The sequence below is a fragment of the Fragaria vesca genome, unplaced genomic scaffold (genome assembly GCF_000184155.1).
Source record: "Fragaria vesca subsp. vesca unplaced genomic scaffold, FraVesHawaii_1.0 scf0513070, whole genome shotgun sequence".
NCBI classification, from domain to species: domain Eukaryota; kingdom Viridiplantae; phylum Streptophyta; class Magnoliopsida; order Rosales; family Rosaceae; genus Fragaria; species Fragaria vesca.
The window spans coordinates 50,275-66,928 of NW_004443442.1; the positions used below are offsets into that span (position 1 = coordinate 50,275).

Genomic DNA, 16,654 nt, shown 5'->3' on the forward strand with positions numbered 1-16,654 from the left:
TATGAGATCTTGTTAAATAACTAAGAAACGGCAAAGAAATATTCAAGAAAATTGAAGTAATAAGTTAAGAGACCAATGTAGTTGGTGTATGCATGTCCCAAGAAGAACAAAAACTTGGTTTGAGGGATTCAAAGAACGTCAACGTACCCAATCTTGTACGGCTTGGTAAATGGTTAAGAAAACACACAAAAATATCCAAGAAAATTAAAGCAATAACTTGGGTTTCCACGGTTTCAGCGAACGTCTGTTTGTAAGAGAGCTTGTGCGACATGTTAATAGCCAAGAACACGTAAGGAAATATCCACGAAAATTTAAGCAAGCAAGACAAAAAACTTGGGATTCCGAAATGTCGATGCGTGAGCGATCTTGTTAGACAAAAATATATTTTATTACTATTAATCTAGATTTGTTCCAAGTTCTTAGTCATAGAAGATGGCTTTTTTCGGTTCTTAATAAAGTCTTTTTTTTCTTTTTTTTTTGAAAATAGTCAGTTACGACTTTCATAAATTTGGGTAAAACGAAAGCTTGAAGTAACCATTACATACTTTACCGTTATCATCTACCGATAGACAAGTAGTTGTGAGGCATACCTCACCTAATACATAAGATAGACTACCTTTTAGTAGTCGTACTCATAAAACACCTTAGGCCTAGTAACCTACAGGGTGCCCCCACAAGAAATAGAACATATTCCTAAAACATAGAGGCACAAGAAACGTGCCATAGTATCCTACAAGATAAACCGGAGGAAATAAGAAAAAAAAAAAAAAAACTACAGACTAAAAGCATGGAAAAATAGCATATTCCTTGATATTGCTTGTTGACGTTTTATATACTTGATCTCGTTGATTTAAAACCAAAAATACCAAATGTGTCCAGTGATTATTTCAGAGAAATCATCTGAATTCCATAAACTGAAGAAAGCATGATTCTTTTGATACAACTTTTTGACCCGATGTAAGATTAATGGAAATTCCACATCAAACTGTATGAATCCTTTCCCGTTAGCAATTTAATTATTTTAGAAAGAAATATTACAGACACAGTGTTTCTTCTACATTATGGAATAGCCTGGGCCACCACCTCCTTCTGGAACTGTCCACTCTATGTTTTGCTTTGGGTCTTTGATATCGCAAGCCTGAATTGTTACAAGCAGAATTGTTTTTGCTTTTTTGTTGTCTATAAAAATAATTCATAGTTTCTAAGGCTTTCAACATTCTCAAATTCTCAGACAATCAAAGAAAAAATTCGCATATTGGGGTATTAAGAGCTCATATTTTACCATCATGGATTTCAAAACCTCAAAACTTTGAGAAGATCAAAGAAAGAAAGAATCTGCATATTAGAGCAGTTGAAAAGTTGGCTCCAACCACTGCATACAGGTCCTCTCACAACCAACCTTCCATGTGACAGTAACTGTGAGAGGCTTGTCAAAAGCAAAACTTCATATGTTGTAGGTGGTTATCATTTCTACAGAGACAGTAGCACCAAAAAAAAGTAAAAAAAATACAAAGAGGCTCTCATTCCCAAAAAACAAAACAAAAAACAAAAAAAAGGATAAAGAGATGAATGAAAGATGGAATGTGATGGACAATGGAAGAAAACAGAAGTTGTTTTCTAAATATTATGCTTTTATTGTCCTTTTTAATCATGCAACATGGTGTCATATATTGAAATGCAGTAACCCTACTATTATGGTTTGTTGCACTTGGAGAAGAACATGCCATATGCATGAACTAACAAAATAATAGAAAGATGACAAATTAGAAAATAAAACAAAATCTTGGTCGGTACTGAGGACACAAACTATTTAAATCTGTCCATAGTCTAGTAAAAGAGTTTTCTAACCATTGAATGTGCATATTTTTCAAGTTCTGACATACTAAAAACCAACTAGCTCCCACTAACTTTTGTATTACCTTGCAATGTAGGCAATTCTGAGCATTGATCTGCAACTTCAGCTGACCGGTTTCACCAGGGACATACCTTAAATTTACAAGTTTAAAATAATCAGAGATAATCAAATTACAAAGTCAAATGAAATCAATTAATAGAATGGGAATTACTCGTAAACACGTGCAGGACAATATCGTGATTCAGGACCAGCATACTCTGGCAAGTTGACAACTTCAGGCTTCTTAGGATCCTTCAACCGAAGGTGAGCTGGTTGATCATGTTCATGATTTGTATTGCTCCTTTAAAATTGCAAACGTATTACTCCAAATACAAATTCCACACATATCCAGATCAACAATTCAGAGTATAAAATAATCAAAGTTCCTAGAGGAAGTCCATTAAAAACGAGGGCAACTCAAATATATTTAGAGCCAATATTTTATTTGTTAATTTATTTTTTAGTGAAATGAAACCGATCGAAATAATAACCCTGACAAGAAAAAATAGAATTTGTGAGTGCAGCTTATACCTTCAGGTCCTCTAATGTAGAATGATCAATGTTCTCAAAAAAAAAAAAATGTAGAATGATCAATGCTTTAAATACATTAATGCCAATAAGTATCCCTAATACACAGCATAATATATGCAGTAAAAGAAATGGGTGGGTAATTACCCAAAACCATTTTGAGTGAGTATTACCCAGCGGGTTTACCCAATGGGGGTAGAAATGCCAACCTTACACTGAGCTCTTAGTCATTTTTCATTACTTTATCTGTTAAGGGGTGGATATTGGGATAGCTAGAGTTAGCCATTTGTTGACCTTGTTCACAAAGGAGTTTGTCCACAGAAGACGATCTATCTACTCAACTGTCAATCCTGCAAGATGCGAACAATGAGGTAGAGGGGATTCCGGACGGATCCGGACGTACCCGCCAGAGGCGTAGCTAGGGTAGGGCGAGAAGAGTCAGATGACCCTTCTCAGTTTTTGGATTTCATCGTTTGATTAACTGGTATATATAGAGTTATAGACTTTGCATATGTAAACCATCAGAATGCTTTGGCCCATATACAAAAGTCCACTTATGATTTATAACTTTCAAGTTCTTTTAGGTTTTTAATATATTTTATTTATTGATTAACAATAATTGTTTACTCCTACATACTATATATATACATATAATGCATAACATTGGTTTGATCTCTACGCCTTTTTCTTCTCTATTCTGAGTGTTTCCACAAATAGCAAATTGTCTTTAGGAAATCAATTCAAAATCTGAAACTACAAAAGTCTTTTTGTAGAGATTATCGATCATATCATAAGAGAAAAGTAACGTATTATATGACACTATATATGAAACTCTAAAAAATAAAATTCATTTATATGTCTGCCACGGTTACAACAAAAATGAAACTACGATCCAAACTATCAGCAATATTCGATTGTTTGAGAAAAACTAATTATTTTGTAATGTTGTAATGATTCATAATTTCTATATTATTTAATCAGATTTATTTTTTATTTAATAAATACTGACCCTTCTAATTAACATTTCTAGCTACGCCGCTGGTACCTGCTCCGACGCTGAAGTCAGACATATCGGCTCATGGGGAGTTGTAGTCAGTTGAGCTCAGTTGTTTTACCTCAGAAGGCGAGGGTAAGGCCCCAACTTATAGATGCGCGGCTGACCGTGGCTTGGCAGACAGCTGGTGACAACTGTATCACACTTGCACTATACCGCAACCGTACGTCCACGCGTACAGCCTATGGATGGCCATGAGTAGAATAGGTTAAGGGGATTGAAATACCATTCTCATACCCTGTTTCATTCCTCCTCCCCGTACCCGCCTCGATCCTTGTCATAAATAATGGGGGATTCCCAACCCATGTCCCCTTTGGGGACCAAGTCCCATTACCTGCCCCGATCTCCGTTAGCAATATTACTAATCTATTATGTAGAAAATTATTTATAAAAATGTTTGATTAAAAAATCTTTGTTTATGTAAAGTTTTATTAAGAAAATTAGAAAATATATATTAAAATGAAGTTTATACAAATATCAAGAGAATTGGAAAAAAATATTTACAAAAGAAGTTTACATAAATATTTATTTATAAATTATATATTTAAATATCAAATATATATATAATAAATTATATGTTGATCATTTTTCCACACTTAACGGGGATGAGGATCAAAATACCATACCTACCCCGTACCCGATTTAAGAATTCGAATAATAGGGATCCCCATCCCCGTTACCCGTTGAGCACCGTATTTCTTCCCCATTAGGGTCATATACCCGTGGGTATTCTACCCGGGGATTTTTGTCATCCGTAGTACAGCCCAAAGGGCGCTTGATGCTTGTTGGGAACTGCTTGAACACGAACGCAAGGCTTAGCTAGAGCGTTTTGCACGGGTTCCCCCAACATCATCAACGGCTGATTCGATTCAGATCGCTTGATGATTGATAACTTAAGTGTTTAAGGTCTGAAAAGGATGAATCTGCTATTAATTTCGCATCGATTAAATGCTGATGAAGGTGAAATAGGTTGATAAAATATATACTCTACAACATATGTTGGCAAGTGTTGGTTTACCAGCCCATAAGTTATTCCTAATACTAGCGTCTTTACTCTGAATTATTTACCCAGTAAGTTTTGGATTCCTACTGATGAATGGTGTTCCAATAAGGATATCCTTATTGATGTCAGAGAACCTGTAATCCTTGTCAGTTACAGAGAAGGAGAAGGCATTATTGCCTACCGATAATAGAAATGGGTATCCTAATTGGTCAAGAAAAACTAATATCCTGATGGCTATATAAATAAAGGTTCTGCTCTTGGTTTTGCATCAGAGAGAGAGCAAAGTGAAATACACTTCTTGGAGTTACAAAGTGAGAGAGGGAGAAGAAGAGAGATATTAGGAAGAGAAGTGAGAGTTCTTTCTGGAATATTGTTTTTCTGCCTGGTGGACGCTGGAAAAAGTTTTGCCAAACCACCTTAAATCTGTGTTCTTGTATTCATCTATTGGTTGTTTGTCTTGGTGTGCTATGCTTGTTTGGGTTTATCGACACACATTGACTGATTACTTGTTTGGGTTTTTCAACACATTGACTAATTCACAACGGCAAGTGCTACCACTCTAGCATGTTCTATGTTCTATTGCAATATATAATTAAGACAAACAAGAACACAGGCAAAAAAAGAAAACAGCCAGTTTTTTGAAACCTGTGTAAGGAGGTTAGAATGTCAAAAGATAAAACTCCATCTGGCTTTGGATATTTAATTGGACTGTGGAACTCTGCGACCTGCATATATAAGAGTGCACAAGTCAGTTCACACTTGGCAGATAAATAAGTTCATCAGTAGTAATATGTTCTAGTTTAACCAAAACTTATTCCAGGTCTTAGTGGTTGTGATTGGACACAAATAAAAACCAATGGTTCTAATGATTATGATATGTTCGAGAATTGCTAACTTTAGCAAAAAATGAAGCCCAGAGTAAATATATTTATCAATGTGTTAAACTTGAAGCAGAAGATTATAAAGACTGCTGTTCATGACTCATGAAGAAGCTTTTGAGCAGCATTGAACAAAATGATATGCTTAGTTTATTTTAAAGATTCCTGGAACACAAATATCAATTGGTCGGATGAAAAATCATGAAGAAGGCATAGAAGAAAGAACAATATATTAAATTTTTAATCAATGCTTTTATTACAAATGCATCCATGACAGAGAACATAAATAATTTAATAATATGTCCAACCCAATGATATTCACATTGAGATATCAGCATCATATGCCAATTCGTGAATTCAGTCGGCCACTAAGCAACATCAATTTGAGACTAACCCTCACTCCTACGAACCAAATGCCCGAAGAATATTCCACTCCCTGGTCGGACTTCAATTCAATCAAGTCATAGGGGTTACCAAGGAGGATCTGGCCCTACCTTCATATTCCCCCTTAGATGTGATACTTTTTACAATGTCTATCAAATTGAACCCTCAAACTAAAATAGCAGTCGGTACTAATGCATGTCAGTGTAGTTCGTGTTATGCAGAATATTGACTCACATTTGTTGCTTCATTATCAGGTTTTCCATGCTTCAGTGTTAATGCGGCTCTCCCTTTAATTATATAGCTGGTAAGCAGAAAAAATTGACGAGTGAGATATCAACAAGCAAATTTAGACAACCAGAAAACAGAGTAATCAGTTGATGTGATAGACGGCCACCAGATCTCACCGTTCTAACGCACTTATGGCCAAGCCAGGAATAACTCCATACTCAAATGCCTGAAATAACAAGAGCATACGAAAATTAGTGATATAGAGTTATTTATATGGATTGCCATTATGCCACCATCACATTATCAAGCTAGAGAAGTCTCCGGACAAGACAATCATAGACCAGTTTATAACATAAACTAGCAAGTCTTATGGAACACGTCTGCTGAGATGAGTTCTCACTAATCTGTTCTATATTGCTTTCTTTTCCAATAGACTGAATTGATCCGTTATAGTGCCCTTGTCAACAGATCTTGCACATTCTTTATTTATAGCTTATCTATTTTTCTCGAACGTTTAAAACTAATATGAGAATCCGCTCCGCGTTTAATTGGAACGATTATTAATGGCACCCAAAGATATCATGTGCATCTCGCAATGCTGTCTCTAATTACTGTTGTCATTAGGATCTCCTTTAAAAATCTATTATAATCCGATACCTGCGTGGAAGTTTTAGATAGGCTCCATTCAATTAATTTCATCACATAATCAATCCAAACCAGAGGTTTAGGGTTTAATTGGTTATCAAAATTATCAGGCTCAGTAAGGTATTCACATCCCCGAGATAAGTGTTGTGAATTTGGCTAGTTGATATGCCTAATTGATTAGGATTAAACAAATGAAGACTAGTGCACACAGGAATTATTCTAGTATTCAAATGGGCTTTGGAATAGGAAGAGTTATTCCTATTGGTTTAGAGCTGGAAAGTTGATTCTACTCTTGTTTCTTACCTTACACTAATTGACCATTTAGTACTAGTTTTGACATTTGCCTTGCGTCTTTTTTTTTTTTTTTTGAATAGAAACAACTTTTTAGTGAGACAAAAAGCAAAGGGTTTAGGGTTTACAACTAAAGGCATAGCAGCTCATCTTTTAGAACTAAAACTAAACATAGAGATTATACTACAGCTGCTTCCCAGTTAAGAACAATGGAAGAAAGACTAGTTCTTAAACTCATTAGAAGTATAAGCCCATAAAGATGCCCAGAACTTGACTCTAAGTCTTCCCTCTCCACCCGACTATAGGTTTCAAGTAGTCTTCTATTTCTTTCCATCCAGACCACCCAGGACTACCTAGCACCCCACAACCCCAAAGAATTCCGCATTTTTTCCCTTAAACAGAAGCTGAAAGAATTTCTTTGAACAACATTCCCCTCTGATGGAGTTGTCCAGACCACTTTTGCATCCCTAAATAACTTCTTCCATAAGAACTTAACAACTTCACAATGCACAAAAAACATGATCAACACTTTCACCTTGAGCTTCGCACAAAATGCACCAATGAAGGGAAAACCAACAACCTGGTCTTCTCCTTTAAAGAACATCACATGTTTTCGTCCTCCCGTGTGCCACACCTTAGCGGGGGCCTTAGAGTTCCAAATAAACTTTGCAGGCACAAAGATTGGGTCTAATCCACCACTAATTAAGAATCTATGAAAAGATTTGCAAGAGAATTTCCCAGTAGACTCAAGCTTCCATCTCCTTTCATCTGGTTTGCATTCCACTAATCAGACATTTTCTAGCTTAGCCATCAACGCGGCAAGCTCCTCAATCTCCTGGTCATTTGAATTTCTTCTGAATCCGAAATCCCAGCTCATAAAAAACTACAGTGAACAACTAATCTTTCCACCAAAGAATTGGTGTATCTCGAAAGTCTGAACAACCTTGGAAAGTAGAAGCTCAAGGGCAAGAATCTTCCCATAACCTCACCCTTTTGTCATTTCCTACGACTAGTTTATGACAAAGGGAAATTGTGCTTAAACCAGCTGATATGTTTCCAAGGATTTTTGAATCCCAACCATTCTCCTTGTTACAACATGCCAGAAGCTCGCTCCGAAGGAAATCTCCAAGGCCACTTCCCTAGAAAAGACTTATTTCTTGCAATTTAGTTTCCAATCCCCAACCCTCCTTTTTTTCTACTTTTCGACACAATCTCTCAGCGAAGCAGATGGTCTTTCTTACCCTCTCTCCAATCCATCCCAAAAGAAATTTTTCAAAAGAGAGATTTCCATTTATGTTTAGAGGCTTTAAGATTTCCTTGATTAGGTCTTTTATGCTTCAGTTTTGGAAATTTAATCCTAATGAGTCTTTAATGTCAGTTATATGCTCTGGTATAAATAAGTGTAAGTGCCGAATGGGTGGTGCATATTTACTATAAATATGCTCTAGTTAATGTCAGTTATATGAACAAATATTAAACAAAGTCATAAGTGTGGAAAGAGAAACAAGGATCTGAGTGGTGCAAATTTACTACAATAACAGCAATGGAAAACTAATGAGTAAGCAGTCTAGCAACAAAAAGATAACATAAAACCATAAAAAGGCAACCAAATGGACACTTCTACTCACCGGTCGATAGTTCCGTGCTCTATATAGTTCTTCCCATATCCACGAATTCCTTAAATCATCCCAGTACTTATCCATATTCGAGCCTTCACGAAGAGCACTGAAAGTTGCCTCTGCAGCTAGCATGCCTATAAGTAGTAGGTTAGTTAAGTTCAAATTTTAAAAGCAATTCCAAAAGTAAGGCACTAATATTACAATTAACACAGAAGTATTCAAAGTTTCTATCAATTTCACATGGCCCATATGAATTCAGTACTGTACTAACAAATCATTAAGTGGTCCAACTCTGAAATACCACCAATATGACAAATGTATTCTTAGCTACTGGCAGTAATCAAATATGTGCCATGAAACAGCCAGGTATAGGCCCTCGAAGTGTTTGGTTTCTTGAAATGTGATACATTTATTGGTATGCATTGGTTTGTATGTCGAAAATGAAACATTATGAAAATCAGGACCAGTATCCTGTATATAGTTCCCCATGGGCAATTTTGAATTCCCTTCTGCCATATCAAACACACATCAAGTGGACCAACTCATAAAATACCACCACTATCATCAACTTCCAGGGTTGGCTACAGAAGCTATTAAGTATAAAGAATATGTGCTGCTTATAACAAAAAAAAATAGAGAGCAATAAATCCTTAATCAAAAGCCTAGGAAGGGAAAGAAGATAATTAAGAAGAGAACAAAGAGAATAGCAGATAGAGAATTGAGAAGAGAATGGAGAGAATTAAGAGAACATGAGATCTAAAAAGTTTATAATATTTATCAGTCAAGTCTTCCTTTTCTCCTACTATAAGAGCTAGAATTATTCTACAACAAACAGAACAAAGATGATTCCTAATATTTCTAAGCTACCTAAGAACTCTAGATTCCTAAAACAATATGAAACTTAAAACATTCCTAAAAGCATTCTAAATAATGTTTGGTTGTTACTCGTCCAACAGACTATGACACAATCCGATCCTGCTCTTTTAAATTTCTTTTGTTCAAAAGGCCTTTCAATCCAAGCTTCTTTATCCCACATCACTTCAGATGCATCAAAGCAATCAAAATATTTGATACTTGCAGAGTTTTTAAGGGAAAAGTGAAAACAAAAGTAGATTATGATTTTTCTTTTTCAAGGTGGTGAGGCAATCAAAACAAGATGGAGCTATTTATAAATATTATTACATAATTTGACAATACTACAATCAATTATCTATTCTGAAAGTAGAACAACTCGACTCAGCATGCATAATTGTTTCCACATAGGTACGCAATGTGAATAAGATGAAAAATTTCAATTCAACAAGACTGGTGGAGCGTACCTGATTTCATTGCAGTATGTGTTCCCTTAATTTTAGGCACGTTCAAAAAGCCAGCAGAGCAGCCAATAACTGCTCCTCCAGGGAAAGCTGGATATGGGATAGACTGAAATTTAACATCAACTCACTTGTATACATATAACAGCAAACGAGAAAAAAAAAAAAAAAAAAAAGAAAGTTGGTACATAATGCAGACCTATGTACAGTAATGTTATTCATGCACCCTTATGGTCAATCATATTCTGACACTTACACTTCTTTTATTTCAAATGCTCGTAAAACCTCGTTCAAGGAAAATGGACTATACAGTGATCTTTTCTGTCTTTGAGGACTGCAAATGGAACACAGAATGACATCCCTTTCCAAATTATTTTCAGGCCAGCACTCAAAAATTACTTTGGCATAAAATCAACCATAATTCAGAAATATTCTAGCAGAAAACCATAATGATACCATTAAAATACTGTACTGGTCTGTTGGCTTATTTGATTAGATATATTTCTAGGAAAATGGGGTACATCTGCCTATTTGAGAGATTGCAAATGGAAGGTAACATGTTGTCCCGTTTCAATTGCATAAAATCAGCCGAATTCAAAAATAATATAGCCAGCTACCATAATAATACCAAACAGATATTGAAAACATTGTGCTCGTCTACTTGTTCAATCAATTAGATATCTCAAAGATTTCCTGTTTGGCTGACTTTTACGGGTAGATCCTGAAATTTAAGGTTTTAGATATTGAAATGGTATTGCATATGGTGGACAGGCAGGCCCCTATAAACGTATTTATAAACATGAGAGAGAGAGAGAGAGTAATACATTAGAACTACTCCAGGCCTCTGGTCAAATTCTTTAGGGCTGGCACTAAGGGGGAGTCTAAGCATTAAGGACTTTTTGAGGATTCAATTATTCAATGGGTAATGGGTTGCATAAAATTGCGGGACTCCAAAATTTCGTGACAAGAGACTGAAGACAGTGTCCACAGAGAGATAAATCTAAAACGGCAAATTCTCTCACTCAGTGCACACCGTTAAGTGCGAGTACTGGGAAAGAAAGCTTTTCAGAAAAATTGGACTGGGGATTCTGCATTTAGTTTGTTATATACCCTTTCTCAATTCTCTCAATTCAAATTATAGCAATTATACAACTTTTGGGTTTTGTAAAAGGAGATGGCCTTCAATTATGGAAGGGAAGTGGAGAACTTATTTTCTGGCATCATTATGGGCATCTAAATCAGAAATATTTTAAGCACTGGGGTGAGCACCAATAGGCAATGTCTTTTGCGTAGACTGATCGTTGCTAATCACTGACTTATGTGGTAGAGGACGGAGACCCACAATATTATAAATGAAGCTGCAAATGCAACAAAGCACAGAACGCGAAATTGACAGTGCATACCGTACTGATACAGGATAGTGATACTTGTGCGGTATGCATTGGATATGCCCGGATACATGTATCTGACTAACCCAATTTTAGATAAGCTATAGAAAAACTGTAAAATAATTCGATCTGTATTTCTCCTTCTCTTTATTGGGTTTCCAGCCCATGTGTTTTTCCTAAGATGTTTTGTCTAGAGTATGAGAAAGTTTACCCAGTAGGTTTAGGTTCCTACCTGTAATCCTTGTTGATTACAGAGAAGGAGGCGACATTATTGCCCACCACTAAAAGGAATAGGATTCCTATTTGGTGAAGAAATCTGGATATCCTTATGGCTATATAAGGAGGGATTCTGCTCTTGGTTTTGCATCGCAGAGACAAAAGAGCAAAGTGTATCCATTCTCAGTTAGGGTGAGAGAGGGCAGAGAGGAGAGAGATAGGAAGAGAAGAGAGAGTCCGTGTTTTTCTTATTCTTTCTGGTGTACCCATGAGTGAAGAATTGGTCCTAGAGAAGAAGCTTCCATAGATGAAAACAGTGGGTTTATGGGTGTGGAAGGCAGCAATGCAATGGTTCTTTTATAATTAAATAAAAATGATTAAAATATATTTAAAATCGGCATATCCTTCTCGTACCCATATCCTAAAACACTCGAGATTTTTTGTTTCCTCATATCGCATTGTACCGTATCCATGTAAAAGGGAGCCTTCATATAAGGGAGACAAATACGAGATGCAGTCATATGGTGGCTAATGAAGTGGTTGATGAGACAAAGAAGAACACAAAAGAGAGGCTGGTTTTCAAAATTGATTTTGAGAAACCATATGATCATGTAGAGTATAATTGTTTGGATTATGTTATGGAAAGTAAAGGTTTTGGAGAAAGATGGAGAAAATGAGTGGGGGTTGCCTGTGGTCAGCGAAATTCTTTATTCTGATAAATGGAGAAAAGGAAAATTCGGCACTTCCCGGGGATTAATGCCAGGTGACCCCTTATCATCTTTTCTCTTTACTCTAGTGGTGGATGTGTTGAATAGAATTATGAAGAAGGCAAGAGACTACAATCTGATTGAAGAACTGGTGGTTGGGAGGGAAGAGGTTGAAATTACACACTTGCAATTTGCGGATGATACAATTTTCTTCTTGAAGGATGATGACCAGACTCGGAACAACTTAAACAACATCCTAGAAACCTTCTGTTTGATTTCTGAAAATCAATAAATCAAAATGCTCCGAGGTTGGAATGAACACCACAGTTGATAGATTAGAAGGCCAGCTGGTGAACAAGGCTGTGAGGTTGGAGCTTGGCCTATGAAATACCTAGCCCTTCCTTAAGGTGGCAACCCAAAGCGAGCCTCGTTTTGGAACCCAGTGGTAGGAAAAGTTGAGAAGAGATTGGAGCATAGGATAGAACCTTTCCTATCAAGAGAGGGTAGACTGACATTTGATCCAAGCAGTTCTAAGCCGCCTCCCAACTGATTATTTATCTCTAATCCAAATTCTGGTGGAGGGGCAAAGAGATTAGAATCTATTTTAATTTTTTTTTCTGAGATGGAGTCGGAGAGGGCAAGAAAGACCATCTGCCTCGCTGGGAGATTGTGTCGAAAAGTAGAGAAATAGGAGGGCTGAGAATTGGGAACTTAATTGCAAGAAATGAGTCTTTTCTAGGGAAGTGGCTTTGGAAATTTCCTTTGGAATGAGAGTCCTTGTAGCAAGGTGAAGATTTTGCGATGGCTTGTGGCACACGGGAGGACGAACACATGCGATGTTATTCAAAGGAGAAGACCAGGTCATTGTTTTTCCCCTCATTAGTGCATTTTGTGCAGAACTCAAGGGAAAAGTGTTGATCATGTCTTTGTGCATTGTGGGGTCGCAAACTTCCTTTGGAAGAAGTCATTTAGAGAGGCAAAAGTGGACTGGACAACTCCATCAGAGAGGAATGATTTTATTTAAAGAAAATCTTTCAGCTTTTGGTAAAGGGAGAAAAGCCAGAATTCTTTGGGGTTGTGGGCTGCTGGCTGTAGTTTGGGTGCTTAAAAATGGAAAGAAACAAAAGATTATTGAAACCTATAGAGGGGTGGAGAGGGAAGTCCTTGGGAGAGAGTCAAAAATTCTGGGCATCCTTCTGGGTTTCTACTTCTAGTACCCCACAACCCCAAAGAATTCTGGGCACCTACAAAACATTATTTAAAATCACTATGATTGACGTAATTATCATGGAAATTCAGTTTAAACCCTTCTGCCTTTAATCTTCAGTAATTCAGATCGGCTACGAAGGATGCTTCAAGGGAACATGATGCAGCCAGGTCAAGAAACATTACTTGAGAGAGATGCACCTCATTTGGTATGCAGTCTACATCCTTGATATTTGCATACCAGTATGTATATCAAGGAGATATAAAGCTACTAATGTACCTGAAAGCCACCTTCATTCAAGGTGCGAGCACCGTATTGAAGAACAGTCCCACCCTCTAGCAGTGGCTTGACTGCAGGATGATGCTTAAATTTCTGCCCAGCAGGGAAAAAAATTAAAGTTTAATCAGTAAGACTAGAGTATTTGTGGACATTAGATATAAAACAGAAGCTAAAGAGAGAAAACATTTTCACTAAATTACAATCCCCATACGGAGAAAAATATAACAACTAAAAGAGTTCATCAATTAGCAAATAATCCATCTAGATAATAACAGCGGTAAGCTTGTGTGTCCTCACTGAGCTTCAGAAAGGAAAAAGTTACAGAAATTAGGAACCAGTCTGCCTAGAGAGTAAAAATAGTGCTCATTTGAAAATTAATATTACACAGCAGCAGCAGCAACAACAACAACAACAATAATTAATTACTATTACTATTATTATTATTATTATAATAATAATAATAATAACATAAATATATGCTCATAATCACTAAAGTTTTATGAGAGCTGCATACCCCAAAGGTGAATCACAGTTTAGATCATTCAGAGATACCAATGATTTAGTCACCTGGAATTCTTCATATGGACTTAAGAATGGGTTCTGATAGTTCAGAGCAACCACAAGGCCTATACAAATCTGAAAAATGAAAACTACAAACTAATTAATATTGTGGAACCATATGAGAACCACACTTTTTACTGAATAGCAGAGAAAACAAGATTAAGGAATCAGAAATATATTGTGCCCACCTGTCTATCTTTCATGTGGTACAGAAATGAACCTCCATATGTCTTCTGGTCCAAGGGCCAACCCAGCGTGTGAATCACAGCCCCTGGTTTGTGTTTTTCCTTGTCAATTTCCCAAACCTGAAATCATAATGGTGGTAGAACATTAGGAAAAGCTACACAAATCTTTTGCCACGAAATGAATAGCTTAAGCACTGGTATCATGAGATTCTTTACTTCAAAGACCCAGAAAGAATCCAGAGAAACCTACATAAACGACTAGTACTTTGAGGAAGAATTTCTTTTCTTTATAAAAAAAAATTAAAATAAAATAAAAACTGAAACACAGTATCTTTAACAATGCCCAACCTTGACAAGAAGAAAACTTTCATTAGGTAAGTAACCCATAGCAATGCTATAACATAATTTTCGGACTACAATACAAATACTGGAGCTTGAAAATGACCAATCAAAATTATTGTTATCCAAAAAAGGTTCACTGCAATTGTGGTTGTTCGCTCGCAGGTGCTCTGTAGTTAGGACCACATCAAGGTACAACCCAGTTTTTAGCTTCCTAAAGATTGTAGTGTGCAGTAGCAGGCCCAAGTTAGAGTTCAGAGTCTGAAAAGTGGATTTATAATGGGCATATGAAAAATATATCTATATATCTATAAATTTAATATCACAGCTATGGTACGATTGCTGGAGTTAACAAGTACGTTATGTGCTTAATTATCAAAATAATTGATAACATATAGCTGAAACAGCTTACTAGTACAGACGTAAAAAATTAACCGACATCTAAAGCCAGATACTGTTTTATATGTGGGTATTGAAAACCACACTACTGTATTACAATCAAGGACTAAAATATCAGATATCAAGGATATATCGGTAGTCCAAAAAATGGAAATTTCGATGGAAATATCAAGGAAATTTCGGTCTCGGTAAAATTTCAAAAAAAATTATGGACATTTGGAAAAAAAAAATAGATATATATATATATATATATGGAATTCATAATGAAATGTTTACATGATCAGTTATCCACATTATTTCAGAAAATACGTTTCATAAACTTTGTTGTATGAGTTATGATATTTCAAAGTACAGTAAAATGTGTGGACATAACAGAGATATGAAATTTTACCAGTCAAACCTCAAAATTACTTTATTAATAGAGACAAATGTTTCATACTAAGGAGATTAGATATAATAAGACATGATGTATTATTTAAGGACAGAGCCACAAAGCAAAAAGAGCAATACATTAATGAATAAAAATTAAAGGTTGCTCACTATCATTATCTCCAGTTCAGCCAAGTTGGATAAGGATTCAGGTTGCTTTTTACGAGATATCATCGAGATTGTACTGATATTGGCCAAGTTTCCGGATATATCAAGATAATAGGAGGATATCAATGAGGTATGTGAATTAAATATCACAAGATGAGAAAAACAAATTTTTCAGCGATGTTTCACCAGTATTTTTGATTCTTCAGTCATTGATTACAATCCATAATTGTTCCTTTACTGTGTTGAAGTCATTAAAGAATAGAAGCTTTCAAGTACCAAAAAAAAAAGAAGGTATTTCTCTCCCGTTATTCTTTGTTTTTAATGATTTGCTACCTCTTTGATTCCCAAGGCATAAGTCTGATGCTGAGCATGGCCCTTCGCTCTCAAGTTGTATTTATCCATTATATTCTGTTAAAAACAGAGATACTAATATTAGAATTTGGTCTGACTGACAATAGAGATTGAAAGTTCACAATAATGGAACATCTTGGAGGTAAGAGAAATGTTTTTGGAAACCTCTGACAATGATCCTCGACACCCTTCAGCTAGAAGTGTCACCCGCCCTGCATATCAATCACATGGTCTTTTAAGCCAAGTTCATAGCTATTTCTGGAGAAGGTAAATAAATAAATAAATCTTTTTTTTATTCGTGGAAGTTATGAAGTGAAAGTTCCAACACTAAAAAGGACCGCATAATGGCAAATCTGTTAAGAAACATAAATCTGTAAACAATACTCAGTCACTTACAAAACAGCAGATCCTCATTAGACATATAAATGGTATAGAACTTGTTAACTTTAAATGCTTAGAAAACAAAAATATATCAAATACCACAGACTAGTGGCAGAACAAGAGCCACGCATGCTCTGAGTAGGGACTTTTACAACATAAATATTTGTTGTACATATAAGCATGTGCATGGGCATAAATCTGTGCATGTCTGTGTGTTTGGATGAGAGAGAGAGAGAGAGAGAGAGAGAGAGAGAGAGAGATGCAAGT

General features: G+C 36.0%; 1 protein-coding gene across 2 annotated transcripts in view; it reads right to left on the reverse strand.

Annotated features, from left to right (window-relative positions):
- Positions 1-919: 919 nt before the first annotated feature.
- Positions 920-16,654, reverse strand: part of LOC101306587 (electron transfer flavoprotein-ubiquinone oxidoreductase, mitochondrial-like) — an 18,621-nt gene continuing 2,886 nt past the window's right edge. Inside the window, exons 6-18 of one of the 2 annotated variants that reach the window (XM_004309755.1) lie at positions 16,172-16,218; positions 15,989-16,063; positions 14,384-14,500; positions 14,202-14,270; positions 13,635-13,727; positions 9,844-9,946; positions 8,534-8,658; positions 6,146-6,195; positions 5,976-6,042; positions 5,125-5,204; positions 2,067-2,195; positions 1,920-1,986; positions 920-1,138 (exon numbers count right to left, since the gene is read on the reverse strand). In XM_004309755.1, the coding sequence (XP_004309803.1) occupies positions 1,055-1,138; positions 1,920-1,986; positions 2,067-2,195; positions 5,125-5,204; positions 5,976-6,042; positions 6,146-6,195; positions 8,534-8,658; positions 9,844-9,946; positions 13,635-13,727; positions 14,202-14,270; positions 14,384-14,500; positions 15,989-16,063; positions 16,172-16,218 (1,106 nt within the window). In that variant the 3' untranslated portion in view covers positions 920-1,054. Of the gene's footprint in view, positions 1,139-1,340; positions 1,471-1,919; positions 1,987-2,066; positions 2,196-5,124; positions 5,205-5,975; positions 6,043-6,145; positions 6,196-8,533; positions 8,659-9,843; positions 9,947-13,634; positions 13,728-14,201; positions 14,271-14,383; positions 14,501-15,988; positions 16,064-16,171; positions 16,219-16,654 lie in introns of those variants that run through there. The other variant, XM_004309756.1, reaches the window with a different exon arrangement.